Consider the following 27,485-nt stretch of genomic DNA (forward strand, 5'->3'; position numbering starts at 1 on the left):
ATGGGGCTGGCAGGTAGGATTTAGTCCCTATCTCTGGCCCACACTCCAGTACAGTAAGTGGCGGTAGTGCACCATAACGTTGGATGCCAACCGCCGATAAACCCCACCGAAGAAGAAGCGTCTGTGTTCTACGTCAGGGCAGAGTGCGTTGTTGCAGAGTCACTGCGAAGTGGTTCGTGTGTAAACAAGATGTTCGAGAAAGAAAAGTCTGGAACTAGCCAAGTAAATACTGCTTTTGAAAGTAATAATAGATTAGAATGAAACTGAATTGATTGTAGTGCGATGCTTGTGGAAAGCTAAACCTAATCGAAAAATGCAATAGCTCGCGTCTGTCGCGAAGACAATCGATGAGACATTGCTAACCGAGTTAGCTACTTTAGCTAGCCACCTCACTGTTGCTTAATAGCTTGCTGCATTTGAGGCCCGTTTGTCGCAGCGCCTGATAGACCCTGCATGTCCAGGCCATCCTCAATCTGGACTGTGGACAGGAGACCCTGAGTTGTGAGTACCCCAATTCTCACACGATGTCAAACTCCGATATTGCCTGGCTAGCTGGTATCCACGTTGATTATTATGGAACTGATGCTCAACTTCATCCACAGCGTAGGCTAGCTAGGAGCAATTCCATGATTTTCACTTTAAAATGTACAAAACAAATAGCATTTATTTCAAAGCTTAATAAAACCGTACAACTCTATGCACTAGCAGTACGTTGAACAATTTACAACATTTAAGAAAAACGAATTTACTGGAAGAACTGTGGATGCAAAGTTTGGTGGCTAACGTTAGCTAACATTTAGAATCTTTATGCATAAAATCTTCGTTTTTATATGCGACGTTTCCCAAAAACTCTTAAATATCTGTACCGAATTAAGATTAAAAAAGTCTACAGAAAGAATGGGGTGTCCGCTATATGACACCTTGAGTTTGAAACAATATATTGTTGTTATTGAACTAGGCTACAGTGAGTGAAGTGTATTTACACCTGGTATCAGATTACGGTAACGGAATTACATAATCCACAAAATACTGTAAAATGAATTGCTTTACTGCCATTTTTTCTTTAACTATAGACTTAAAGAAATTTAAGCAAAGTTTCTATTCCTCAACAAAGTTATTGGAAGTGTACCTTTTTTTCTTATGAAGAAACAGGGGGGAAATTAAGAAGAAATGGGTTTCTTGAAAATAATGTTTTAGGATTTCTTCTTGGAAATGTATTTAACTTTAGGACAGCTAAACCCTTCTCTTGATAAGAATGGATACTTTTGTAACCATGAACGTTTTCTTGCGCCACACAGTTGGCTACCGGATATTTAATTACAGCAAGAAAACTAATTAAACACGCATTATCTAGCTAGCTAGTAATTAACAATATAATACAATATTCTAGAAGTGTTAAGTAGCTAGCGCTCTCTCGTCAATTTGTAAAGAATTTAGCTAACGTTAACCTTCGCTAGCTATGTTGCCTATAATGTCGTTACGCGTTAGCTAGCTAACGTAGCTACCTAATTTACCGGTCGCGCAGGCCCTCTACCACCGTCTCTCCTATCATGGACGACACCTTCTCCTCCAGCTGGTCAACGTGAATGGTCTCTCAGCACCACTTAATTTTACGGCGTCACTGTCCCTTGCCACAGACTCGGCCACTCTCGCCCATCCTCTCTTTTTGGTCTCTGCAGTGAGCCCGCAGTTATCAAGTCCCTCCAACAGGAATCTTTTCCTGGCTGCTATTTCCTCCACCATTACTTCAAGCTCTTGTTTGCTTAAGTTTTTATTGCGCTTTCCTTGGTTATTTATTTTTGGTTTTGATATAGTTAGTCTGATGGCTATAATGTGTGAAATAACCAAATCCTGTCACACAGGCTTATTTATTGGTTTCAAGCACGTCACAATGCCATATAAGATATTTACGAAGTTCCTAAGAACATTTTGAGGAATTACATTTACAAACTATCTTATGAACTTTTAATTTTTTCCTTTAAACTTCTTACTTTTTTTTGTAAGTAATGTTTTGTGAATCCGGCCCCTGATCTGTACTACACAGAAATGCATAATTATGGATATGAATGTCATTGTCTTCATGGTGTCTTATCCTGAATAGGTACACCATGGAAGAAATATGCAATATCATTCTTTGCATATATGGGTATTATTCTACACACTGACTATTCTAATCAGCTCTGCACCAAAACAAGACCAAATTTGGTTGGACCGGACCACATCTGAACCAATCATAGACATTTCTGTTTCACAAGTTTGGACTGTACAGCCACAGAACAATGAGCCAGATATTTCATGGCTGTATACGTGTAAAGCATCCGGTTGACATTTTCAGATATGGTGATGAGAAGAAGCCCAGTGGCCGGCAGTGGGAGATGGAGTGATATGGCTTTTGGCCGACATTCTTCTTATCAATGGAACATTTGATCTCAATACAGTTTGCTGTTCCAAAACTAAGAGTGGACTAAGTTTTGTACATTGTACCCTTGGCCCCAAAAAAAATACTGTTTAGGAGTGCAAGGGGGGAATTTAGTTATTGGAATCTGGTTTAATTGCGGTCTGCAATTTGGGGTGTTCCCGCGTGTGGGCATTCCTACATCTGCAGGAACCCCTCTTTATACTTCTATTGGTAAATGTTTAAGCTAGGACAGGCGGGGGCGCTAATGCACAATAATGTTGGATGCCAGCTGCCAATAAACCCCCCAGAAGACGGGGCAGGGGCGACAACGATAGCTAGCTAGCCGTACAACGGTAGACGGTGTCCTTCGTCCCTGCCTATCGGTACTGTTTTCCCACAGTTATGTTAATGATGGCGAGGGCAGGCGGGAGAGAAGGGCACTGTGCTAGCTTAAACATCTAGTCCGGTGCACAGCAGGTGGGAGGCGGGGGAGACACCACAGATAGAACAATGAAACATTTGATCTCAAAACAGTTTTCTCTTCCCAAAACTAAAATCTGTTATGGACAGAGTGGACAACAGTTTGTAGACTTTACCCTTTGACAAAGTTTTTAAAAATTGCGTTGTTAATGAGTGCAAAGGCGAATTGACTTATTCCACACGTGCACTTCAGAGTAGACTGTTCCTAGCATAAATATGCAAATGCATGCTAAAACTCACCAATAGGATCTCGCTAGCTCGTGCTTGGCTCAGCCCCCCCCATGCTTGTTCTGCCCACTATGACTCATTTGTTCCCATTTTAAACGATGGGCTGTGGTCTCTTGGTTTAGTTATAAAAATCTTTGTTTCAGCACAGTAGAGTGCAGTACCTTAAAAAGATATAGTGCTCTAGTGTACTGTATTGAACTCTACTGAACTATATTCTACTTTTCTTGACTATACTGTACAGTGATCTACTTTGCTTCACTGTAATGTGCTGTCCAGCCTTGTGAAACACAGACGTCTATGATTGGTTCAGATTTGGTCTGGTCACCAATCATAGATGTCTATTAGGGATGCACCAATATGACATTTTTGGCTGATACTGATATCCTATTTTCCTTGCCAAAAACAAAACGATACCGATATTTGCATTTTTTGCGGCCTTTTATGCATTCTAGTACAGTTAAATAGTTGAAACACACACTGACCAAAAATAATTTTGTTGCCATTTACGTATATCCGCATTACCAGTAAAACATCATCAACTTTTTTTTTTCACTTGCTGTGCCGTTTCATTGTTAATTTTTTCAGTCTCAACCAGGATTTTGTTACACATGTTAAGCAGTGAAGTTTCAGCTCTGTCCGTGGCCTCTTCCTCGGTGCGCTCTGTCCGTTTCCATCTTGTCCAGCTGTGTCTAACATTTCGTGTAAACCCTGTTTCTTGTCTGCAACAAATTAGCGGTCCTTGTACCTAGCATCGAGCATGGTAGCGACACAGTAAAGAGACTCAGTGCCACCGAATCGTAGAGTACTTTTGCAAGTTTTAACCCCACGGTATGTGTCGGCAGTTTTGAGCAGGTGTTTCAATGCTATTACAGAGGGTATTGCGTCTCCTGCAGACATAGTTGATTAACTTATTTATTGAGTCAGTTGTTCGAATGGAGCTAGGAGTGTGTTCATGTTTCCAAGTTTCAAACATGTTCTCACGTGTCATTGAAATGGCAGCAGCGGTATCAGAACCAGCACATTCTTGAGCATGCAATAATGCTTTCCTCAGTACCAAATCCTCATTGACCCACTGTGCTGTCAGTCAGCATGCTCATGGGGCTGACATCGCTTGTCCAAATGTCAGTCGTGAAGCTAATAGCAGTGATGCCCATAACAAGTAGCTCAGGGATGTGCGTTTCAACAATACTGTGTAACTCCGGTAGGGCAACATCTGAAAAATAGCACATATTTGGTAGTGTGTACCTGGGGCTCGAGGTGCTCGACCAGTCGGCGAAAGCCAACATCATCCACGACAGAGAAAGGTTGATTGTCAGGGGCAATGAATTCCATTATCTTGACGTTATTGGATTTCACCTTTGAGTTGTCTTGCTGAAAGTTTCTTACTTTTTCAAATGACTGCTCGACTTGTTTAGTTGTTGGAAGTGTGCGCTTAGTATTTTTCTGCTTTTGTTCTGCGTAGCGCTGTATTTTCCGTGGCGTCATTACGTCATCTACCTACGTTATATAGGTATGCACGTCAGCTTTGACATTGGTTTTGCACATCGGCGTTAAACCAGACATCGGGCCGATGTTGGCATTTTTAGCTAATATTGGCCGATTCCGATATGCTTACCGATATATTGTGCATTCCTAACGTCTATGTTTGGGCCAAATCAAAAACCAAATCTGTTTTGGACCGGCCCAAAAATAGACGTTTGAGGATGTTGAAATCGAGGCCAGGGCGGACTGACCAAACTTCAACCACTTCAACGTCCATGTTCAGTGGGTGTGGATGCTGGTTACAGTAAGTGGAAAGAGAGGGGGTCATGGGTAGGTGTCAGTAAGAGCTGGTAGAGGTATCATTAACTAGAGAGAGGGGGTTTGTCCAGACTGTTCACACTAGCTTTGACCACCAGATGACTAAAAGAGAAAGAAAACAGTTATGATCTGAACATATTTTAAACATTTATTTAACCTTTATTTAACTAGGCAAGTCAGTTAAGAGCACATTCTTATTTACAAAGACGGCTTAACCCGGACGACGTCTGGGCCAATTGTGTGCCCCCTTATGGGACTCCCAATTACGGCCGGTTGTGATATAGTTGTGACGCCTCTAGCACTGAGATGCAGTGCCTTAGACCACTGTGCCACTCGGGAGCCTAACAGTATGCCAGTGGAAGGAAGAACAGTAGAAGGTGACCCAACTGTGGTTTGTGACTACTATGATTTTCCATTGTAGCCAAATCAATTGCAGTATTAGTGTATTTTAAAAAGGGAAAAAATGTATAGGTCATTTTGTTACCGTTTGGTAACAATTACGAGTTTTAATCACTTAATAAACAAAAAATTATATTAGTAAAAACACAAACTAATTGGTAGGTTTACCTTGTTACTTCTGTTAACTTTCATTGTCCTTCCTCATGAGGTAAAACATTTTGGTAACAGAATTACAAGACACACGTCAATGTTTTTGAAACTTACAGAAGGCAAATAATTTCTACAAAATCAAATATGTGTTGATATAAGTTGGCAGGGGTCTTTACATATATTTCTAATACCTTTTAAGACTTTTTCTGGTAGAGGTTTTGTAAGACCCCTTTTCGTTCAGTTTGACCAGAAATCAAAGCCATTACTTACGCTTAATTTTTAAGGGTCCTTGCTATCCGGAATCCTTGGGACATCCCAACTCTGACGTTACCCCATTGAAGTTTGCATCAAAGGTTAGTGATTCATTTTATCTATATTTCTGCTTTTTGTGAATCCTCTCTTTGGCTGAAAAAATGGCTGTGTTATTCTGTGAATAGGCACTCACCTAACATAATCATTTGGTTTGCTTTCGTCGTAAAGCCTTTTTGAAATCGGACACTGTGGCTGGATTTACAACAAGTGTATCTTTAAAATGGTGTAAAATACATGTATGTTTGAGGAATTTTAATTATGGGATTTCTGTTTTGAATTTGGCGCCCTGCAGTTTCACTGGCTGTTGAAGAGGTGGGAGGCTAACGTCTCACGTACCCTAGAGAGGTTAATCCAACCACAGTGTCCGATTTTTCAAAAAGGCTTTACCACGAAAGCATACCATGCGATTGTTAGGTCAGCGCCTAGTCACAGAAAAACACAGCCATTTTTCCAGCCAAAGAGAGGAGTCACAAAAAGCATAAATGGAGATAAAATTAATCATAACCTTTGATCTTCATTAGATGTCACTCATAGGGCTTCATGTTACACAATACATGTATGTTTTGTTCGATAAAGTTCATATTTATATCCAAAAATCTCTGTTTACATTGCTTCCAAAACCGGTGATTTTGCAAAGAGCCACGTCCATTTACAGAAATACTCATCATATATTTTGATGAAAATACAAGTGTTGTGCATGGATTTAAATATATACTTTTCCCTAATGCAACTGCTGTGTCAGATTTCAAAACAGCTTTACAGCGAAAGCACACCATGGAATAATCTGAGTACAGACCAAAACAAGCCATACAGATACCCACCATGTTGTGGAGTCAACAGAAGTCAGAAATAGCATGATAAATATTCACTTACCATTGATCTTCATCGGAATGCACTCCCAGGAATCCCAGTTCCACAATAAATGTTTGTTTTGTTCGATGAAGTCCATCATTTATGTCCAAATACCTCCTTTTTGTTAGTGCGTTTAGTTCACAAATCCAAATTCACAAGACGCGAGCACTAGGTCTGATGAAAAGTCAAAAAAGTTACATTACAGTTAGTAGAAACATGTCAAACGATGTATATAGTCAATCTTTAGGATGTTTTTATCATAAATCTTCAATAATGTTCCAACCGGACAATTTCTTTGTCTTTAGAAATGAAAGGGAACGCAGCTCGCTCTCACGCCTGCACGCGAGACTTAGCTCATGGCATTCTGCCAGACACCTGACTCAAACAGCTCTTATTCGCTCCCCCGTCACAGTAGAAGCCTGAAACAAGGATCCAAGGACTGTTGACATCTAGTGGAAGCCTTAGGAAGTGCAATCGGACCTGAAAACCTACAAACCTCAGATGTCCTACTTCCTGGTTGGATTTTTTCCCCAGGTTTTTGCCTGCCATATGAGTTCTGTTACACTCACAGACATCATTCAAACAGTTTTAGAAACTTCAGTGTGTTCTATCCAAATCTACTAATTATATGCATATTCTAGCTTCTGGGCCTGAGTAGCAGGCAGTTTACTCTGGGCACCTTATTCATCCATGCTACTCAATACTGCCTCCCAGCCATAAGAAGTTACGGGTTAGGGTAGGGACTTCCCAGATAGCACTAACCAATTTTTAAGATGGAAAATAGTTGGAAAATGTATATATGCCTTCATTTCCCCAAAATATACTCTTCGCTTTCATTTGACACCCAATTTGATATGAACCTATGAATTTCACATGTTGGTGCTCATGGGTTCATTTTAAATAGAAATGAACCTAGCTGACCGCTAGCTGTGGTGATTGTGATAGCTAGCTAATGAAATCATTGTGCATGTTGTGGTGTTTTTCTAAACTGGTCTGTGTTTAAGGTCTGCACGCTGCTGTTTGAAAGGGGTTGCCTGGCTGTAGCAGAGCCTATTTGTAAAGCCTATTCACCATATTATGGCCAGAGATGGTTCATATTATTCCTACAAAATCTCTGATTAGGCTATTGCTACTAGCTACAGGGATGCAAACTCGTCACTTTTCGATGATATTTGCTGTTTTGATCTCAAAATAGGTCATCCACGTGAAAAGTAAACAGACGCAGAGTGCATCACCCATGGAGCTATAAAAGAACGGGGCGATCAGATCTTCTCCCTGTGTGATCACATTACCTTCTCTGTCGGCTGTGTCATCACACACTCCACGCAACATTGTCCCTGACTGGGATATTTGGAATGCAACTCGAGGTAAGCAACCTATGGTCAAAATAATGCAGCGGTTATAGTTGATAAGAAGTCAATTATAGTTGCATGTATGTTTCAATAGAGCAAATTATTACACTCAAAGTTAACTTTAGATAGCTGGCGTTAGCTAGCCACATTAGCAACTAAGATGGCAAGCTAACATTACCACCCGCCAATGAATAATGGTCTATGTTACTCATATTGAAATTGAGTGAGCACTGAATGCATTCCTACGCGTCCTACGAATAGAATATCAGAGTTCAGATCGTAATATGTAATATCAGAACGAGTCCTCCATCCAATATCACGTGTGGCAGCTGAGATGCCAGCCGCATCTCCAGCCATTAGCCTACTCGGCTGCTTCTCCCTGTCTGTTCTTTCTGTGCATCTCCATCCATTTTAAAATGTTTTAAAACAGAGCACCGTGACACGTGCTTGTGCCTTTGTCACAGAAAAACAGAAGTCTCTAGCCCAAACCCTTGGCGCACATGTTTTATAATATATAAGATAAAAAGCTTTTAAAACTTCTTTAGGGATAGGTGTCCCGTCAACGGGACAGTTGTAAATCATGCAGAGCCTTGTGTCACGATCACAGATTTTAGAGAAACAACGAATGTTGGTACATATAAGTGTCTTATATCGTCTGAAAGCTTAAATGATTGTTAATATAACGGCACTGTCCAATTTACAGTAGCTATTACTAAGAATGAACTACTCGTGGGCTGAGTTTTTGGTTTGATATCAAACAACCTTGTTTAGTCATGTTACCTGGCTAGCTAGCTAACAACTTGTTAACTTGGCTATGCACACATTTGAATGGCACAGGGAAACGGGATAGATAGCCTACTCAAAGAGATACTTCAAAGGGTAGGATGCATATGCAAATGTAATTCTAAACTAAATCTGAATCAAAAGTCAATGTATTTTACTGGTGTTAATTAATTTCTGTTTGGTGCCTAACTTTTAGGAGCTGTGTGTGAGAGTAGTGTGTGTGTGTGTGTGTGTGTGTGGTGGGGGGGGGAAGAGTATGTATGCTATGTGTGTAAAGGTGTCTGAAGAGTAAGCGAAAGATGGTTTCATGTAGAACCTAGTGTGTTTTCCCCTTATTGCCAAAATGAAAATGCAGATTATGCGTTTTATATTCCTTACTATGTCTGTCCTGCCCAATCACAAGTAGACCTTTTGGATATGAGCAAATCAGCTATTTTCTGCAGTAGCCTTTTCTATTATACAGTAATTAGTGTGGAGTTAAATTCAATGTGTTGTATTGAGGAGAGGTGTGAATATCAGGGACAGGTTTTTCTGCGTAGCACGTATGTGCAGAACGTATACAGGGTTCGATACTGCGACAAAAACAGTAGCTTTTGAAGTTATTTGTCTTGGCAGTGCGACACACATTTAAAATTGGCCAGTGAAAATAAATGACCTGGTCACATTCGTTTTTGGTTCACAATCTGCAATTTTTTTTGTCATTATGATGTGCAATTGACCATAAATAAACCAACTTTATGAAGCGGCAACAACGGCACGGGAGTGCCCCTGTCTGTGTGTCAGGGCTCAACATACAGGGGAGGTTTTGGAAACCCTTCGGTCATCCCCAGCAGAATTTTGGAGTGACAGTGGAATCAACCAATTACATTTTAACCTGTAATGGGTGGGACCGTCTTTACCAAAATGGTTAAATTTTAAGGATGTAGCTATTCTGTTGCGGTAAAACCATGTCCATTTATTATGACCAAGACCATGTTGAAGGTTTGCCTCAACTTGGTTTTCCATACAATGCGTTCCATTAGAAAGGGAACCCAGTTTTTGGTCGCTTTCTCATTTTAGGACATGATACAATAACTCATCAATAACTCTTTAAACATCTCAAATGGCAAGACTGACTAGCTACCACATGTACATACTTCATTAGTGTGTTTGTGTCGGGAGCATGCTTTCTATTTTGTCAGGTAATGCCCACGTTATTGTGACATATTTTATAATGTGATTTTGCTGTGCGGTAGCAGAGAGAACAGTCTATGACTAGGGTGGCTGGAGTCTTTGACAATTTTGAGAGCCTTCCTCTGACACCGCCTGGTATAGGAGTCCTGGATGGCAGGAAGCTTGGCCCTAATGTAATGGGCCGTACGCACTACCCTCTCCCCGTAGTGCTTTGTGGTCGGAGGCCAAGCAGTTACCATACCAGGCAGTGATGCAATCAGTCAGGATGCTATCAATGGTGCAGCTGTAGAATCTTTTGAGGATCTGAGGACACATACCAAATCTTTTCAGTCTCCTGCGGGGGAATAGGCTTTGTCTTGCCTTCTTCACGACTGTCTTAGTGTGTTTGGACCGTGATAGTTTGTTGGTAATGTGGACACCAAGGAACTTGAAGCTCTCAACCTGCTCCCGAGAATGGGGGCATGCTCAGTCCTCCTTTTCCTGTAGTCCACAATCATCTCCTTTGTCTTGATCATGTTATGGGAGAGGTTGTTGTCCTTGCACCACACGGTCAGGTGTCTGACCTCCTCCCTATAGGCTGTCTCATCGTTGTCGGTGACCAGGCCTTGCACTGTTGTCATTGGCTAACTTTTTTATTTATTTCACCTTTATTTAACCAGGTAGGCAAGTTGAGAACAAGTTCTCATTTACAATTGCGACCTGGCCAAGATAAAGCAAAGCAGTTCGACACATACAACAACAGAGTTACACATGGAGTAAAACAAACAGTCAATAATACAATAGAAAAAAATAAGTATATACAATGTGAGCAAATGAGGTGAGAAGGGAGGTGAAGGCAAAAAAAAGGCCATGGTGGCGAAGTAAATACAATATAGCAAATAAAACACTGGAATGGTAGATTTGCAGTGGGAGAATGTGCAAAGTAAAGATATAAATAAATGGGGTGCAAAGGTGCAAAATAAATACAGTAGGGGGAGAGGTAGTTGTTTGGGCTAAACAGGGAGTACAGGAGGGGACTGAGCACGCACCCGAGGGCCCACGTGTTGAGGATCAGCGTGGTGGATGTGTTGTTACCTACCCTTGCCACATGGGTGGTATGGGTGGCCCGTCATGAAGTCCAGGATCCAGTTGCAGAGGGATGTGTTTAGTCCTAGGGTCTTTAGTTTAGTGATGAGCTTTGAGGGCACTATGGTGTTGAACGCTGAGCTGTAGTCAATGAATACCATTCTCACAGGTGTTACTTTTGTTCAGGTGGGAAATGGCAGTGTGGAGTGCAATAGAGATTGCATCATCTGTTGGGGCGGTATGCAAATTGGAGTGGGTCTAGGGTTTCTGGGATAATGGTGTTGTGAGCCATGACCAGCCTTTCAAAGCACTTTATGGCTACAGACGTGAGGGCTGTGGGTCGGTAGTCATTTAGGCAGGTAACCTTTGTGTTCTTGGGCACAGGGACTATGGTGGTCTGCTTGAAACATGTTGGTGTTACAGTCAGGGACAGGTTGAAAATGTCAGTGAGACACTTGCCAGTTGGTCAGCGCAGTACACGTCCTGGTAATCCGTCTGGCCCTGCGGCCTTGTGTATGTTGACCTGTTTAAAGGTCTTACACACATCGGCTGCGGAGAGCGTGATCACTCAGTTGTCCGGAACAGCTGGTGCTCTTGTGCATGTTTCAGTGTTACTTGCCTCGAAGCGAGCATAGAAGAAATTTAGTTTGTCTGGTAGGCTTGTGTCACTGGGCAGCTCGCTTCCCTTTTGTAGTCTAATAGTTTGCAAGCCGTGCCACATCCGACGAGTGTCAGAGCCGGTGTAGTACGATTCAATCTTAGTCTTGTATTGAAGCTTTGCCTGTTTGATGGTTCGTATGAGGGTGTAACGGGATTTCTTATAAGCTTCCGGGTTAGATTCCCGCTCCTTGAAAGCGGCAGCTCTACCCTTTAGCTCAGTGAGAATGTTGCCTGTAATCCATGGCGGCTTCTGGTTGGGGTATGTACGTATGGTCACTATGGTCACGTATGGTCCGTGACGGATGACGTAATCGAGTCACTTATTGATGAAGCCAGTGACTGATGTGGTGTACTCCTCAATGCCATCGGAAGAATCCCAGAACATATTCCAGTATGCTAGCAAAACAGTCCTTTTGCTTAGCATCTGCTTCATCTGACCACTTTCTTATTGACCGAGTCACTGGTGCTTCCTGCTTACATTTTTTGCTTGTAAGCAGGAATCAGGAGGATAGATTTATGGTCAGATTTGCCAAATGGAGGGAGAGCTTTGTATGTGACTGTGTGTGAAGTAAAGGGGGTCTGGAGTTTTAAAAAAATCCCCCTCTAGTTGCACATTTAACATGCTGTTAGAAATTAGGTTAAACAGAATTAAGTTGCATTGAAGTCCCCGGACACTAGGAGCGCCGCCTCTGGATGAGCGTTTTCCTGTTTGCTTATGGCCGTATACAGCTCACTGAGTGCGGTCTTAGTACCAGCATCGGTTTGTGGTGGTAAATAGACAGCTACGAAGAATATAGATGAAATGCTCTACCTCAGGTGAGCATAACCTCGAGACTTCCTTAGATTTTGTGCACCAGCTGTTGTTTACAAATATCAAATCAAATGTATTTACATAGCCCTTCTTACATCAGCTGATATCTCAAAGTGTTGTACAAATATACATAGACCGCTACCCCTTGTCTTACCAGAGGCCGCTGTTCTATCCTGAAATTGCAGGGCGCCAAATTCAATCAACAGAAATCTCACAATTCAAATTTCTCAAACATACAAGTATTAGACACCATTTTAAAGATAAAATTCTCGTTAATCTAACCACAGTGTCCGGTTTCAAAAAGGCTTTTCGGCGAAAGCAGAACATATTATGTTAGGTCAGCAACTAGTCACAGAAAGCATATAGTGATTTTCCAACCAAAGAGAGGTGTCACAAAAAGCAGAAATAGAGATAAAATGAATCACTAACCTATTCTTCATCAGATGACACACCCGGAACAGCATGTTACACAATACATGTATGTTTTGTTCGATCAAGTTCATATTTATATCCAAAAACCTCAGTTTACATTTGGCTTTGCCTCCAAAACATCCCGTGAATTTGCACAGAGCCACATCAATTTACAGAAATACTCATAATAAACATTGATAAAAGATACAAGTGTTATTCACAGAATTAAAGATATACTTCTCCTTAATGCAACCGCTGTGTCAGATTTCAAAAAAACTTTATGGAATAAGTAAACCATTCAATAATCTGAGTACGGTGCTCAGACAACAAATCAAGCCAAACAGATATCCGCCATGTTGGAGTCAACAGAAGTCAGAAATAGCATTATAAATATTCACTTACCTTTGATGATCTTCATCAGAATGCGCTCCCAGGAATCCCAGTTCCACAATAAATGTTTAATTTGTTCGATAAAGTTCATCTTTATGTCCAAATACCTCCTTTTTGTTAGCGCGTTCAGCCCAGTATTCTAAATTAATGCCGCGCGATCACTAGGAGCAGACAGTCAAAAAGTTCCGTTACAGTCCGTAGAAACATGTCAAACGAAGTATAGAATCAATCTTTCGGATGTTTTTAACATACATCTCCAATAATGTTCCAACCGGAGAATTCCAATGGAACTCAAGCTAACTCTCACGTGAACGCGCATGGTCAGCTCATGGCACTCTGGGAGAGACCTTACTCAATCCCCTCTCATTCGCCCCCACTTCACAGTAGAAGCATCAAACAAGGTTCTAAAGACTGACATCTAGTGGAAGCCTTAGGAAGTGCAATATGACCAATATCCCACTGTATATTCGATAGGCCAAGAGTTGAAAAACTACAAACCTCAGATTTACCACTTCCTGGTTGGATTTTTCTCAGGTTTTCGCCTGCCATATGAGTTCTGTTATACTCACAGACATCATTCAAATAGTTTTAGAAACTTCAGAGTGTTTTCTATCCAAATCTACTAATAATATGCATTTATTAGCAACTGGGACTGAATAGCAGGCAGTTTACTCTGGGCACGCTTTTCATCCAAAGTGAAAATGCTGCCCCCTAGCCCAAACAGGTTAAAACCAGCCAGCTGTATGTTATGCATGTCGTTATTCAGCTACGACTCGGTGAAACATAAGATATTACCGTTTTTAATGTCCCGTTGGTAAGATATACGTGCTCGTAGCACGTCTATTTTATTATCCAATGATTGTACGTTGGCTAATAGGGCTGATGGTAAAGGCAGATTACCCACTCGTCGTCGGATCCTTACAAGGCACCCAGACCTTCGTCCCTGATATCTCTGTCTCTTTGTCCAGCGAATGAGGTGGATGAGGGCCTTGTCGGGCGTCTGAAATAAATCCTTCCCGTCCGACTCGTTAAAGAAAGAGTATTCCTCCAGTACGGGGTGCGTAATCGCTGTCCTGATATCTAGAAGCTCTTTTCGGTCATAAGATACAGTGGCAGAAACATTATGTCCAAAATAAGTTACAAATAAGGTGCAAAAACACACAATAGCATAATTGGTTAGGGGATCGTAAAATGGCAGCCATCTCCAAACGGCATTACAAATGTGTTTGATTTAAAGGGATAGTGCGAGATTCAGTCAGGTGAAGGTAGTTTAGCGAGTGATTGCAATGAATGGATGCTAATTGACCTCATAGACTTAGTTAGCAAACCTAGTTAGCAACTTCCTTCAAACTGCTCGCAGAACATAAAAATGGTATCAATGAGTTCATCTGACTTTGGGTAAGTAGAAAAATTGCTTAGTTTCCAACATCTCGCACTATCCCTTTAAGTCTGTACCTGTTTAGCGACACATCCCACTTCGGAAGGTATATCCGTAGTCGGTAGATAGTTTTTATTAAATCTGCATCCCTTACATCACCGAGCAGTTCATAAGACAGTATTTAAGCCAGTTGTTAGATGCTATAGTGTGGGAACATGACAACTTTAGCCAGCATGTCTACCCCTATAACCAACCTTACGCTAGCGAGTCAGTCACTCACACCTTGAGTCAGCAGTAATACCTCTCTAATGAAGTGTTCTTGTTTTATAGCTGGGTGGCTGGTCACTACAACCTCCTCCCACTATGGAGGCAGGAGGAAAAGACTGTGAGGACGAGACCCTACAAACTGCCTTTAAAAAGCTCCGGGTAGATGCTGAAAGGTTCGTAGTACTGTTAATGGCTATTACATTTTCAATTCTTTCACGTTTTAGGTCCTTCCTTACTGGTTGATCTAGGGTCAGTTTCCAGGACTAATGTAATATTTCTTGAAAATGTGAAGTCTCACTTGAGTTCTTCTGCTGTTCAGTATATTGTGGTCTGAGTTTTTGTTGGTTTCTCTAGCTTGCCTGCCACGCTGCACGTCTGTGAGACCATCACTCCAAGAGTGGTTAGCCGAGCCTTTCTAGAGGGTGCCAAGCCCAAACTAAGCTGCCCCAAGGAGAACTGGCATGGGTAAGGAAAGGCCCTCTTACAATCATTGTCCATTGTTTTATAAGTATCTTCTTGCTATGCTTCTCTTGTCTGTTCCTTTTTATTATTTAAGTACAATAACTTGTAGAACCCCTAGTGCCAGATTCAGTTTTATAAATTCTATATTTGTAAAGTGTACACATTTTGTAATACAATGTAACACATTGTGTTTAAAATGAGTGCAAAAAAGGCGGTATAAAATAAATTACACAAATACTGAGCTATATTGTATGCAAAAATGAAATTATATTATTTTATACTAATACAATTGCTCAGAGAAAGAGATTTTGTCTAGCAAGTAATACAAAAAAGAGCCAGCACCCTATTTTACAGTAGGTTAGGGGTTATTTTCTGCTTATAAATTTTTGTTTCAATGCTAAACCCACCACTGGTGTGTGTGTGGCCAAAGAGCTCTATTTTCATGTCATCCAACAAATGCTTGGAGTTTGCTAAACGGCATTGGCACTTGGATTGGAACCATTGCTAAGGTCAGATGACATGAAGATAGAGCTTTTTGGCCATGCACACCAGTGGTGGGTTTAGTGTCGAAATAATAAGGATTCGTAAGCAGAAAAGAACCCCATACCTACTGTATAATATGGTGGTGGATCTTTGGATATTGGATATTGGGCAATTTTGCTTCCACTGGTCCTGGTGGAAGGTCAATCCAGTATGAGGACATTTTAGCCAAAAACCTGGTTGCAATAGGATCTTCCAACAAGACAATAACCCCAAGCACACATCAAAATCCACAAAGAAATGGTTAATTGACCATCAACATTTTGCAATGGCCATCTCAGTCTCCGGACTTAAACCCTACTGAAAACCTGTGGTTTGAATTGAAAAGGGCACGCCATAAGATCTGAAAAGATTCTGTATGATGGAATGGTCTAAGATCCCTCCCAATGTGTTCTCCAATAAATCATTTTAGAAAATGGCTCAGTGCTGTTATCCTTGCAAGGTGATGTATTGATAACGGGTGGCAATAATTTTGACCCCTATCTTTTTGAGAGGAAAAAACGTATTGACTGTTAAAATCGCTATCTGCGCAATTTATTGGTATAAAATAATAATATAATTTTTAAATGTTGGCATATAACAGCTCAGAATTGGTATTATTTATGGTATACAATATTTTTTCCCCCAGTTGTCTTTATCAAGGTGTGCCAATAACTTTGGTCCTGACTGTAACCGTCGCAGAGTCATGTCTCAATTGTCTCAAGGCTTAAAAATACATCTTTAACCTGTCTCGTCCCCTTTATCTACAGTGATTTGAAGTGGATTTAACAAGTGACCTCAATAGGGGATCATGGCTTTCACCTGGTCAGTCTGTCATGGAAAGAGCAGGTGTTCCTTATGTTTTGTACAGTCAGTGTATGTCAGGTTTTCTGTTAGGAAACTGTGGCACCGGACAACTTGACCAGTAAGATTTTAACAGTGCTCAAAATCACATTTAGATGTAATTCATCTTAACAGAATAGAATTATGCCTGTAAAGTAGAATGATGTTCTTATACCAACATGACAGGTACTTATAGAAAAGCAAAACATTGCCCGTTGTGTGTTCATCCCTGCTATAAATCACTTTATAGTAGCAGGTTAGGATAATTCATGTAGCAGGTTAGGAAAATTAGGTTAAGGTTAGCTAAAAGGCCATTTAAATGTATTTATTTTCTAAACTTTTGACGTTAATTTGACAAACGCTGGGATCCCTTCTAGCCATTACGGCTGTCCCACTCTCCATTCCATCTGCGATTCAGCACCACAAGCAGTTGAAAGAAGACACTCTAGGCAGCCACAAAATGAATACGTTATTAAACTGATGTTGCGCAATCAAATTCAATATGTACATAAACGAAATTCGTTAAGGCTGGTTCATTGAGAGAAAGCTTATTTTACAATGCTCCTATGAAACAAGGCCCATGCCATGCATTTATGAAATCACTAGTTTGCAACGCTCAAATTCTGTCACTCTTTTTACAGCTCTACTGGATGATATTAATAAATGGTATATTTACTGTAATTTGAACTATCGTGGGGTTGTGTAGTCTACCACGGTATGAATCATAATACCCATAAAACCTATCGGCAAACACGGAAATGGTTCCAATTTTTTTCCCACCATTCCATTTATCCATTGTGGATTTTAGAAACACCTCAAATAAGGGCTATGTTTCGTGGAGACTTACCCTGGCGTGGCGTTTTGATAACCATTTAAGTCTCCAGGACAAGGTGACTTTTTTTATCAACATATTTGCCTGTATTCAATGTGGCTGTAATAGAGAACTACAAATTCCTGTCTCAAGCTTCAAGTCACTCACCAGGGCCATGATGATCTAGGCGAGACTGCCGAATCGAGGCAAAGGTAAGAATCTCTGGATTAACTATCTAATGTTAGCTACATTTAGTAATTAATACATTGGCTAAAATTGTTTCAGTTCACAGAATTGCAAAATGTCTTGGGCAAGTTTTACATTGAAAATGCCTGTTTATCTAGCTAGCTCATGGTTAGCTAGTTAGCAACATTAGCCTGGCTAGATGGCTACATTAGCCGTCTATTTGTCTAGCCATTAAAATGCATGAGAAATTCAAAAAAACAAGTTTAGCTTTCTTTTGGTTTCTATAAACCAACAATAGCTCACTAGTCAGCAGTTTAGCTCGCTAGCTTAGATGATGAAGCTCTAGGGCTAGGAGTTCTTGATCATGTTTGTTTGCGTCTGTGGGTAGCCTACTTCAAGTACTACTTCTAGCTACCCTAGCTAGCTGTATTATTTTACTCTGGCATTTTGAGAGGCTTCATAGATGGACTGATTAGCATTCTCTCGAGTCAACAGTGTGCTTACTGTACTGCGGGAAAACATTGCTATGTGTGCTTTTACCCTCTGGACAGCAGATCATTAGTATAGGTAGTAGGCAAGGTTATATTTAGTCCTATCTGCTATGGTGGGCTTTAAGTTCATTGATATTCACACATTTGTTTTTTGAGATAGAATTACTGTAATGTTAATGATTCCAAATTGCTAACCTTATTAGCACCTTGCTATAACACATGCTCCACTCTCAAGTTGAAGTTGAACTTGTTGGAAATGCTGTGATCACTCATCGTCTTTAATGTTGCGATCCACAGACACAAGATGACCATGATTTGAATGCTGCAACTGAGACGTAATGACGTCGAGGGACATACGCAGAGACCCCGAGTATGACTGGACATGGGCCGGATATTTGTGACCACTACCTCCAAGTGGTGCAGAAGCACACCAGCACCCCATTTTATTTTTATTCCATGGCCAAACAGGTCTCTAGCTACCCCTTATTCCACACTGTCTTTTATACCCCATGGTCCTTCAACTTCAGACACTTTATAACTCTCTACCCTACCGTCACCCATTCCCCCTATGCTGCTTCCTTCACTTGTTCTTCTCCTGATTTGATAACATCTAGACTCAGTAACACATTTAAAAGTGTTGTGGTGTACTGTTTTTGCTACCGTTTTTTTCACCTGTGTAATGCTGCTTATTCTTGGGTTCAGACTGAATGCAGTGGTAAATGTGCTGCTCACAATTGACAGAAGCAACATTGACAAGAAGGGTGTTGAAATGGCTGCTAACTTGTTTTGAGTCTTAAGTGCTTATCTCATTTTACATTTTTATATTTTTACATTTTAGTAATTTAGCTGACGATCTTACCCAGAGCGACTTAGTAGTGAGTGCATACATAGTAATTTATATAACACCTACCTTACGCATCTAGTTTTTCCAATTGTAACCCACCCACCAAAATCACAATATGCTGCTTTACATGTTGGATTATTTGTGCTGGCCTAATTCCTAAAATGGGAAACATAGAAGAATCTGTTCGCTCTCAGATAGTAATCATAGTTCATATGGTGCTCTTGGATGTCCCAGGTGTGTGGCATTGATGAATAAATCATTTCATGTTTACTTAACATAACATATACAAATATGAATGTATGTATGAAAGGGATATGTATGCATTGTTTACTATTTTGATTTATTTAAAACAATGTGATTGTTGGAGTTTAGATGTCTGTGATTCATGGGTGACACTATGCATTTTTGTCAAATAAATATGTTTATTCATTCATGATTATGGCTATATTCTGCAATGAGTTAATTGGGCTTTAAATCTGCAAACAGAACATGTCAAGTTAGATCTGAACTGCTTTAATACAACAGTGCATTCTGACAGCATTAATTTAAGTAGATTTTACCTTGTTCATATAGTTGGCATAAATTATAATGGATCAAATAAAGACTTCTGTCTGAAGGAGAAGAGGATCTGGTAAAATAAAGGTATGTTACTAATATCAATCTAGCTAGCTAGATATATAGCTTATTTGCAAAAACCGTGTGTAGTATTCATGGAACATTATAAATATCTGACTGCTACTAGGATACTATTCTGTACAAGACCAAATGCATAAATAAAATAAGGAACTGTAAATTAAAATATTCAATATATCTTTGATTTTGGATCAAGGTAGCGCGTCTTCTATGCTCGGACACGCCTACCCGTGATATATTTCCCCCTCTTTTCCCGTGACGATTTAACCCCCCCCCCCCCCGGGCAAATAAAAAGTAGGTCTCATACTTAACATATTCAAGAGTACAATACAAATTTTCACGACTCTACTTGCATATTTGGTGATATAAAGACGGCCTCATTTCTACATTTGACCAAATGTACAGTTTAAGCTCTTAAATAATTGAGGCGGCAGGTAGCCTAGTGGTTAGACCATTCGGCCAGTAACCGAAAAGTTGCTGGATTGAATGGATTAGCTGACAAGGTAAACATCTGTCGTTCCTGAACAACGCAGTTAACCCACTGATCCCCGGTAGGCTGTCATTGTAAATAAGAATTTGTTCTTAACTGACTTGCCTAGTTAAATAAAACATTTAAAAAAACTTGCGGTTGCGTGCCGGTTCCTCACTCGTCGCCTCAAATCTCTCATTTTAGGTCATGGATACTAGCGTTTGTTGATTTAGTTGCCATACCTACGAGGATCAAATAAAGAAATGTGTTTTCCTGCTGGTAGACGGAGATCCTTAGTGGAATGAGAAAATGCCAGGAACACGTTTTGTTAGTAAAACATAACTAGAGACCGCTGCAAGGGTTAGATAACTTTGTGTCCAGCAGCCGACGACGCGTCATATGTTTATATAGAAAGAAAATACCACAACAGAGAAAATTAGCAGTTTTTATAGGACACCTACACGAAACACTGTGTTTTTAAAATCCATGGTGGAAAAACAATTGGAACCATTTTTGTGTTTGACCGCTAGGTTTTATGGGTGTTATGACTCCTCCACTGTGGGGCTCAATTGATAACAACTCTGTTTCCTACTATAGGCAGTTGACTGCCTTGTGATTGCAACATTGTCACTCTCTGATGTGAATAGTTGGCAACGATGTTTCGTTTCCAAGTTCTGCTGAACTGAAAGTCACCAATTGCACATGCTACATATCATTACTCTCTCTACTCTAGTGTAGCAATCAATTCCAAATCTTTATACTATACATGAGACGGGCGGCATATGTTGGTCTTGCCTAGGGCAGCAGCAGAAGTGCTAGAACCAGGCCTGACGAACACAATAAATGGCCTCTAATTTATTTCCAAGCAGCTGGAGGATTTATTAGCCTATGAAGTATATTTGCCTTTGAAATTGGAGCACAGCGACTGGTATTTCCATCAATTAATAAAAAGCATTCTTTTGCTATGGATATTTTTTTTTTCTGCCGTGGACAATTTGACCAGCAATTATACTTTTTTTAGCGGCTAAAAGTAGTTTTTCCATCTAACGGAAAACCTTGTGTGTGTGTATGTGTATATATGGGTATGTGTGTATATTTTGTGTGTGTGTATGTGTGTATATTTTGTGTGTGTGTGTATATATGTGTATGTGTGTATATTTTGTGTGTGTGTGTATATATGTGTGTATATACACACACACTCACTCACTCATTCACCGGTCGAAAGTTTTAGAACACCTACTCATTCAAGGGTTTTTCTTTTTTTCATTTTCATTTTTAAAATGTTCTACATTGTAGAATAATAGTGAAGACAAACTATTAAATAACACATATGGAATCATTTAGTAAACAAAAAAGTGTTAAACAGATTAGATTGCAGATTCTTCAAAGTAGCCACCCTTTGCCTTGATGACAGCTTTGTACACTCTTGGCATTCCTCCATGCTTCACGGTGTGAACCACACATGCGGAGATCATTCATTCACCTACTCTGCGTCTCACAAAGACACGGTGGCTGGAACCAAAAATCTAAAATTTGGACTCATCAGACCAAAGGACAGATTTCCACCGGTAAAATGTCCATTGCTTGTGTTTGTTGGCCCAAATAAGTCTCTTATTATTGGTGTCCTTTAGTAGTGGTTTCTTTGCAGCAATTTGACCATGAAGGCCTGATTCACGCAGTTCCCCATGAACAGTTGATGTTGAGATGTGTCTGTTACTTGAACTCTGTGTGATTCATTTATTTGGGCTGCAATCTGCGGTGCAGTTAACTGAAATGATCTAATCCTCTGCAGCAGAGGTAACAGAGTCTTCCTTTCCTGTGGCGGTCCTCATGAGAGCCAGTTTCATCATAGTGCTTGATGGTTTTTGCGACTGCACTTGAAGAAACATTCTTAACATTTTCTGGATTGACTGACATATCTTAAAGTAATGATGGACTGTTGTTTCTCTTTGCTTATTTGAGCAGTTCTTGACATAATATGGACTTGGTCTTTTGCCAAATAGGGCTATCTTCTGTACAACACAACTGATTGGCTCAAACGCATTAAAAAGGAAAGAAATTTTAACAAGGCACACCTGTTAATTGAAAAGCATTCCAGGTGACTACCTTCTGAAGCTGGTTGAGAGAATGCCACGGGTGTGCAAAGCTGTCATCAAGGCAAAGGGTGGCTACTTTGAAGAATCTCAAATATATTTTGATTTGTTTAACACTTTTTTGGTTACTACATGATTCCATGTGTTATTTCATAGTTTTGATGTCTTCACTATTATTCTACAATGTAGAAAATAGTAAAAATAAAGGGAAACCCTGGTATTAGGTGTGTCCAAACTTTTTACTGGTTCCGTATACAGTTGAAGTCGGAAGTTTACATACACCTTAGCCAAATACATTTCAACTCAGTTATTCACAATTCCTGACCTTTAATCCTAGTAAAAATTCCCTGTCTTAGGTCAGTTAGGATCACCACTTTATTTTAAGAATGTGAAATGTCAGAATAATAGTAGAGAGAATGATTTACTTCAGCTTGTATTTCTTTTATCACATTCCCAGTGTGTCAGAAGTTAACATACACTCAATTAGTATTTGGTAGCATTGCCTTGAAATTGTTTAACTTGGGTCAAACGTTTCAGGTAGCCTTCCACAAGCTCACCACAATAAATTGGGTGAATGTTGGCCCATTCCTCGTGACAGAGCTGGTGTAACTGAGTCAGGTTTGTAGGCCTCCTTGCTCGCACACGCTTTTTCAGTTCTGCCCAAAAATTTTCTATGGGATTGAGGTCAGGGCTTTTTGATGGCCACTCCAATACCTTGACTTTGTCGTCCTTAAGTCATTTTGCCACAACTTTGGAAGTATGCTTGTGGTCATTGTCCATTTGGAAGACCCATTTGCGACCAAGCTTTAACTTCCTGCCTGTCATGTCTTGAGATGTTGCTTCAATATATCCACATAATTTTCTCTCTCACAATGCCATCTATTTTGTGAGGTGCACCAATCCCTCCTGCAGCAAAGCACCCCACAACATGTTACCACCCCCGTGCTTCACAGTTGGGATGGGGTTCTTCGGCTGGCAAGCCTCCCCCTTTTTCCTCCAAACATAACAATGGTCATTATGGCCAAAACAGTTCTATTTTTGTTTCATCAGACCAGAGGACATTTCTCCAAAAAGTATGATCTTTGTCCCCATGTGCAGTTGCCAACCGTAGTCTGGCTTTTTTATGGCGGTTTTGGAGCAGTGGCTTCTACCTTGCTCAGCGGCCTTTCGGGTTATGTCGATGTAGGACTCGTTTTACTGTGGATATAGACACTTTTGTACCTGTTTCCTCCAGCATCTTCACAAGGTCCTTTGCTGTTGTTCTGAGATTGATTTGCACTTTTCGCACCAAAGTACGATCATCTATAGTACGATCTATAGTACAAAGTACGATCATACCCAATTTGTAAGTCGCTCTGGATAAGAGCGTCTGCTAAATGACTTAAATGTAAATGTAAATGTAAATCTATAGGAGACAGAACGCGTCTCCTTCCTGAGCGGTATGACGGCTGCGTTGTCACATGGTCTTTATACTTGCGTACTATTGTTTGTACAGATGAACGTGGTACCGTCAGGCGTTTGGAAATGCCTCAAGGATGAACCAGACTTGTGGAGATCTACAATAATTTTTCTGAAGTCTTGGCAGATTTCTTTTGATTTACCCATGATGTCAAGCAAAGAGGCACTGTGTTTAAGGTAGGCCTTGAAGTACATCCACAGGTACACCTCCAGTTGACTCAAATTATATCAATTAGCCTATCAGAAGCTTCTAAAGCCATGACTTAGCTTAGAATTTTCCAAGCTGTTTAAAGGAACAGTCAACTTAGTGTTTGTTAAACTTCTGACCAACTGGAATTATGATACAGTGAATTATAAGTGAAATAATCTGTCTGTAAACAATTGGAAAGATTACTTGCGTCATGCACAAAGTAGATGTTCTAACCGACTTGCCGAAACTATAGTTTGTTAACAAGAAATTTGGGGAGGGGTTGAAAAATGAGTTTTAATGACACAAACTTCCGACTTCAACTGTATGTACATTTTTTATTTTTGCCGAGACGCGCTTTTAAAGGGATTGTGCGATATTCTGGCAACACAGCCCTTTTTCTACTTACCCAAAGTACGATGAACTCATGGATACCATTTGATATTAATTAGCTTAAGTTCAATTGCTAACTAGCGTTATTCGCTAATGCTAGTTAGCAATGGCTTACGAAACTACCTTCAAAATCCTTCAAACTGCACGCAGATCCCTTCAAAAGGTAACCATGAGTTCATCTGACTATGAGTAGTAAAAAATCTATCACTATCCCTTAACATCAGAGTGACAAGTTACAATGTATATTTGTAGAAAACGGAGCGAGCATTGGCATAAATGAGAACCACGAGCACACAATCACCGCTTGCTCCTCATCTCCGTACAGTACAGTGGCGCTCATCAGTTATATTTCAGATGGTGTCAACACAATATGTATTTTCATGCATTTTGTTTTTGTTGCCATGTAGAATGTCCTTTCAAAAAGTCACCAGAAGTGACCTACAAAAAAATTATCTTGGCTGGGCATGCCCCTGGGCCCCCAAGCTTCCTTTGTTACCACTGCTGAAAAGAATCCTAGGGAAAACACTGAAACAATAACTGATTTAACACACAGCAGCGGCTAACATCTCACACATACTGTATTCTGGAATACCAAAAGGAACGTAACGCTGCTGTGTTACAGTGAAATCTGTCAACTTGTCAATTTATAACTTCATTGTTTATCAATGTCATTTATGGCTAACCCCAAAGATCCAAATATATTCTGATTCCATTCCTTCACTCTGATTCAAATAATTTTGGCTGATTTGAATATTCGCAAAATAATATTTTGCCACGAGCAACGGGCGCAAATCTTTGACAAATATTCGTAAGAAATTACTAATCTGATTCGAATCTCAAAATTGTGATACATGGACAGCCCTAATGTCATTACACAAGTAAACAATGTCTCATACCAAACAATAGATTGAGTTTATAAACTCAGTTAATAAGACATGACCACCAGTGGCAGTGTGAACCAAAGATATTGCAGAGTGAGAGCAATGCAAAAGGCAGCATTTTAAAGCAACCACATAGAGCATCTGCGCATGTGCAGGGACGTATGATCCACTCTTCTGCAACTTGATAGCTGCATGACAAGAACTGCAAAGGAGATTAGCATCTTGCTACGTGCTCTTTGTTGCTGCGGAAGTCAACCAAGTACAGTTAATGTTTAATTTGTACCATTTTAAAGACTCATCAACATTCAAAATCATGTTTTTCATGAAATGTTATGATATTTAGATGACAACAAATCACACTATGATGACCAAAGTGTGAAAAATGACTGTTGCTTCTATATTGATAACGTTTGATCATAAAGTTACTGTTCCACCCCCAATGTCAAACACTTGGATTCACAAGGTGGGATTATTAATACACCAATGGTAACATTATCTTATCTAATTTTAGAAGTACTGCCTTGTAACCAACATCCGCGAAGCGTGTTTGCAGAGGGGTGAGGTTTATATAGCAAGATAACTATTCTACTGGTGCCAAAATTTGACTGTAGGGTGTCAGCAAATGATAATTAAAACTTTACACTATTCGGCTAGATACTTATGTTTCCCTTTTCATTTGTGTATGGTGTTAACTAGTTACTGGCTAGCTCGGTATTCAGCCAGCATGGAACAAAAGGGCGAAAGGGTCGTTCTGATGCAGTTGTCAGTGCTGCTATGAACCGCATCACAAGAGACATGCCAAACAAGTGGTGTATAAAAAAAATTGACATCATTGATGCAATTTCAGTGTTTGAGTTGCTTTGTGTATCACAAAATATGCTTGAGATGATTTTACTGCAACTGTTCACTGCATCCACGTTTCTTGACATGGGCATTTCAAAGAGCTGTCACTCAAGGCGAGATCATGAGTGTAAGCTCCCTGCCCACTCAGCTAATCTTTTCAAACTTCCTGGTAGTTAGCCATGAGACAGAGTGCTTTTTCTCATTTTCAGCATTTCTATTCCCCCAAAATATTATGCGTTTTATTTTAGTGACTCAAAAGGCATGGTAATCAGAATGACTGTTTGGGATCATTTTTATTTTACCATCATAGTTATGTTTGGTTTTGACATTTTTGTTTTTCTATGTAGTAGTTGTATGAGGAAGACGTCAAGAGGAGCCGTGAGAAGCCAAAGACGCCGGAGATCCAAGTCTCCCATTCTCCATCCTCCAAAGTTCACCTACTGTGCTTCCAAGATGTCGCCCTTACCTGGCCACCTGAAACACAAGAGCCTGCCAGAGGCTGAGGGTTGCAGCTCCTCCCTGGAGATCCCCGCCAAGAAGGAACTGCTCTCCTCGGGCCACTCCTCCCCTGTGTTTGGCGGTGCTGGCTATGAGCCCCACACCCCCGCTGCCTCTGGGGAAGGCCCCACAGCCAGGCTGGAGGGCAGCCCCAGACAGCCCCTGTCTGACGACAAGGGTGTCCCAGAGGCAGCTCACTGCGTAGGGGCTGAAGCCAAAACGGGAGCTGTGCCCTCTGACTTCAGGTCCCTGTCAAAGCTCCATGAGGGCGGCCCGTGCCCCTGCGCTCAGAGCGAGTGCCAGTGCCCGGGCTGGCAGGGCGTAGAGGTCTACTCCTTCACGGGCCTCCGTAACATCCTCTCAGAGTGCGAGAGGAACCTGGCGAGCCCAGAGGATACGTCCCAGACCTCCCTGCAACAGAGAACTCAGACCGATGGGTTCACCACATCAACCTCCCCGCGTTCCTGTTCCGAACAGGCTCGGGCCTATGTTGATGACATCACAATAGAGGATCTTTCTGGTTACATGGAGTACTATCTTTATATTCCCAAGAAAATGTCACATATGGCAGAGATGATGTATACTTAAGTAATGGAAAAAATATATACATTTTGGGGGGTGGCTTAAGGAATGGTTAAGCATGAAGTAATTTAAATAAGGTTTAACTGTTTATTTCCGCAGTTTCTCCATTCTCTTCTTTGCAACTCCAGTACCAGAGCTGAAAGACGCCATGTATTTTTCTTATTACTTTTGAATTATTTGTTTTCTTTTAATTTTTCATGATTGTCCTTATTTCTGGTTGACAAATGAAGTTGCCAAAGCTCTATCGCAAAAAGTGCAGGTGGGATTTGTTGGTATATGCAAAGCAAACTTGTAATGCCAAGTGTGATTGTTTTCCACGGCCAAAGAGGTTAATTGTCTGGAGTTTCCATTTCACTCAATAAAACATTTTTGTTGAAAACAGA

The 27,485-nt window shown here is 40.5% G+C and overlaps 1 protein-coding gene and 1 long non-coding RNA gene across 4 annotated transcripts; both read left to right on the plus strand.

The window, feature by feature from the left end:
- Nucleotides 1-122: 122 nt before the first annotated feature.
- oser1 (oxidative stress responsive serine-rich 1) lies at nucleotides 123-27,485 on the plus strand. 3 transcript variants are annotated; one of them, XM_055867819.1, is made up of 5 exons: nucleotides 123-222; nucleotides 7,815-7,986; nucleotides 14,973-15,082; nucleotides 15,264-15,374; nucleotides 26,370-27,485. In XM_055867819.1, the coding sequence occupies exons 2-5, from the start codon at nucleotides 7,975-7,977 to the stop codon at nucleotides 27,106-27,108; spliced, it is 972 nt and encodes a 323-aa protein (XP_055723794.1). In that variant the 5' UTR covers nucleotides 123-222; nucleotides 7,815-7,974; the 3' UTR covers nucleotides 27,109-27,485. The 3 variants fall into 3 exon arrangements, with proteins under 3 accessions (XP_055723794.1, XP_055723792.1, XP_055723795.1); XM_055867817.1 differs by having other exon boundaries at nucleotides 130-501; XM_055867820.1 differs by lacking the exon at nucleotides 7,815-7,986 and having other exon boundaries at nucleotides 130-501.
- On the plus strand, nucleotides 15,381-19,501 carry LOC129814789 (uncharacterized). The gene is made up of 2 exons (XR_008753350.1): nucleotides 15,381-17,756; nucleotides 18,519-19,501. It is a non-coding gene; the product is annotated as an uncharacterized LOC129814789 (long non-coding RNA).

Source organism: Salvelinus fontinalis, chromosome 18, assembly GCF_029448725.1.
Source record: "Salvelinus fontinalis isolate EN_2023a chromosome 18, ASM2944872v1, whole genome shotgun sequence".
Taxonomy (NCBI): domain Eukaryota; kingdom Metazoa; phylum Chordata; class Actinopteri; order Salmoniformes; family Salmonidae; genus Salvelinus; species Salvelinus fontinalis.

Bases quoted from the DNA above. Each gene is read 5' to 3' on its own strand.
- oser1 (XM_055867819.1), top strand. The intron at 15,083-15,263 runs GTTCGTAGTACT...TGGTTTCTCTAG, and splicing joins CTCCGGGTAGATGCTGAAAG to CTTGCCTGCCACGCTGCACG. The intron at 15,375-26,369 runs GTAAGGAAAGGC...TTTTCTATGTAG, and splicing joins CCCAAGGAGAACTGGCATGG to TAGTTGTATGAGGAAGACGT.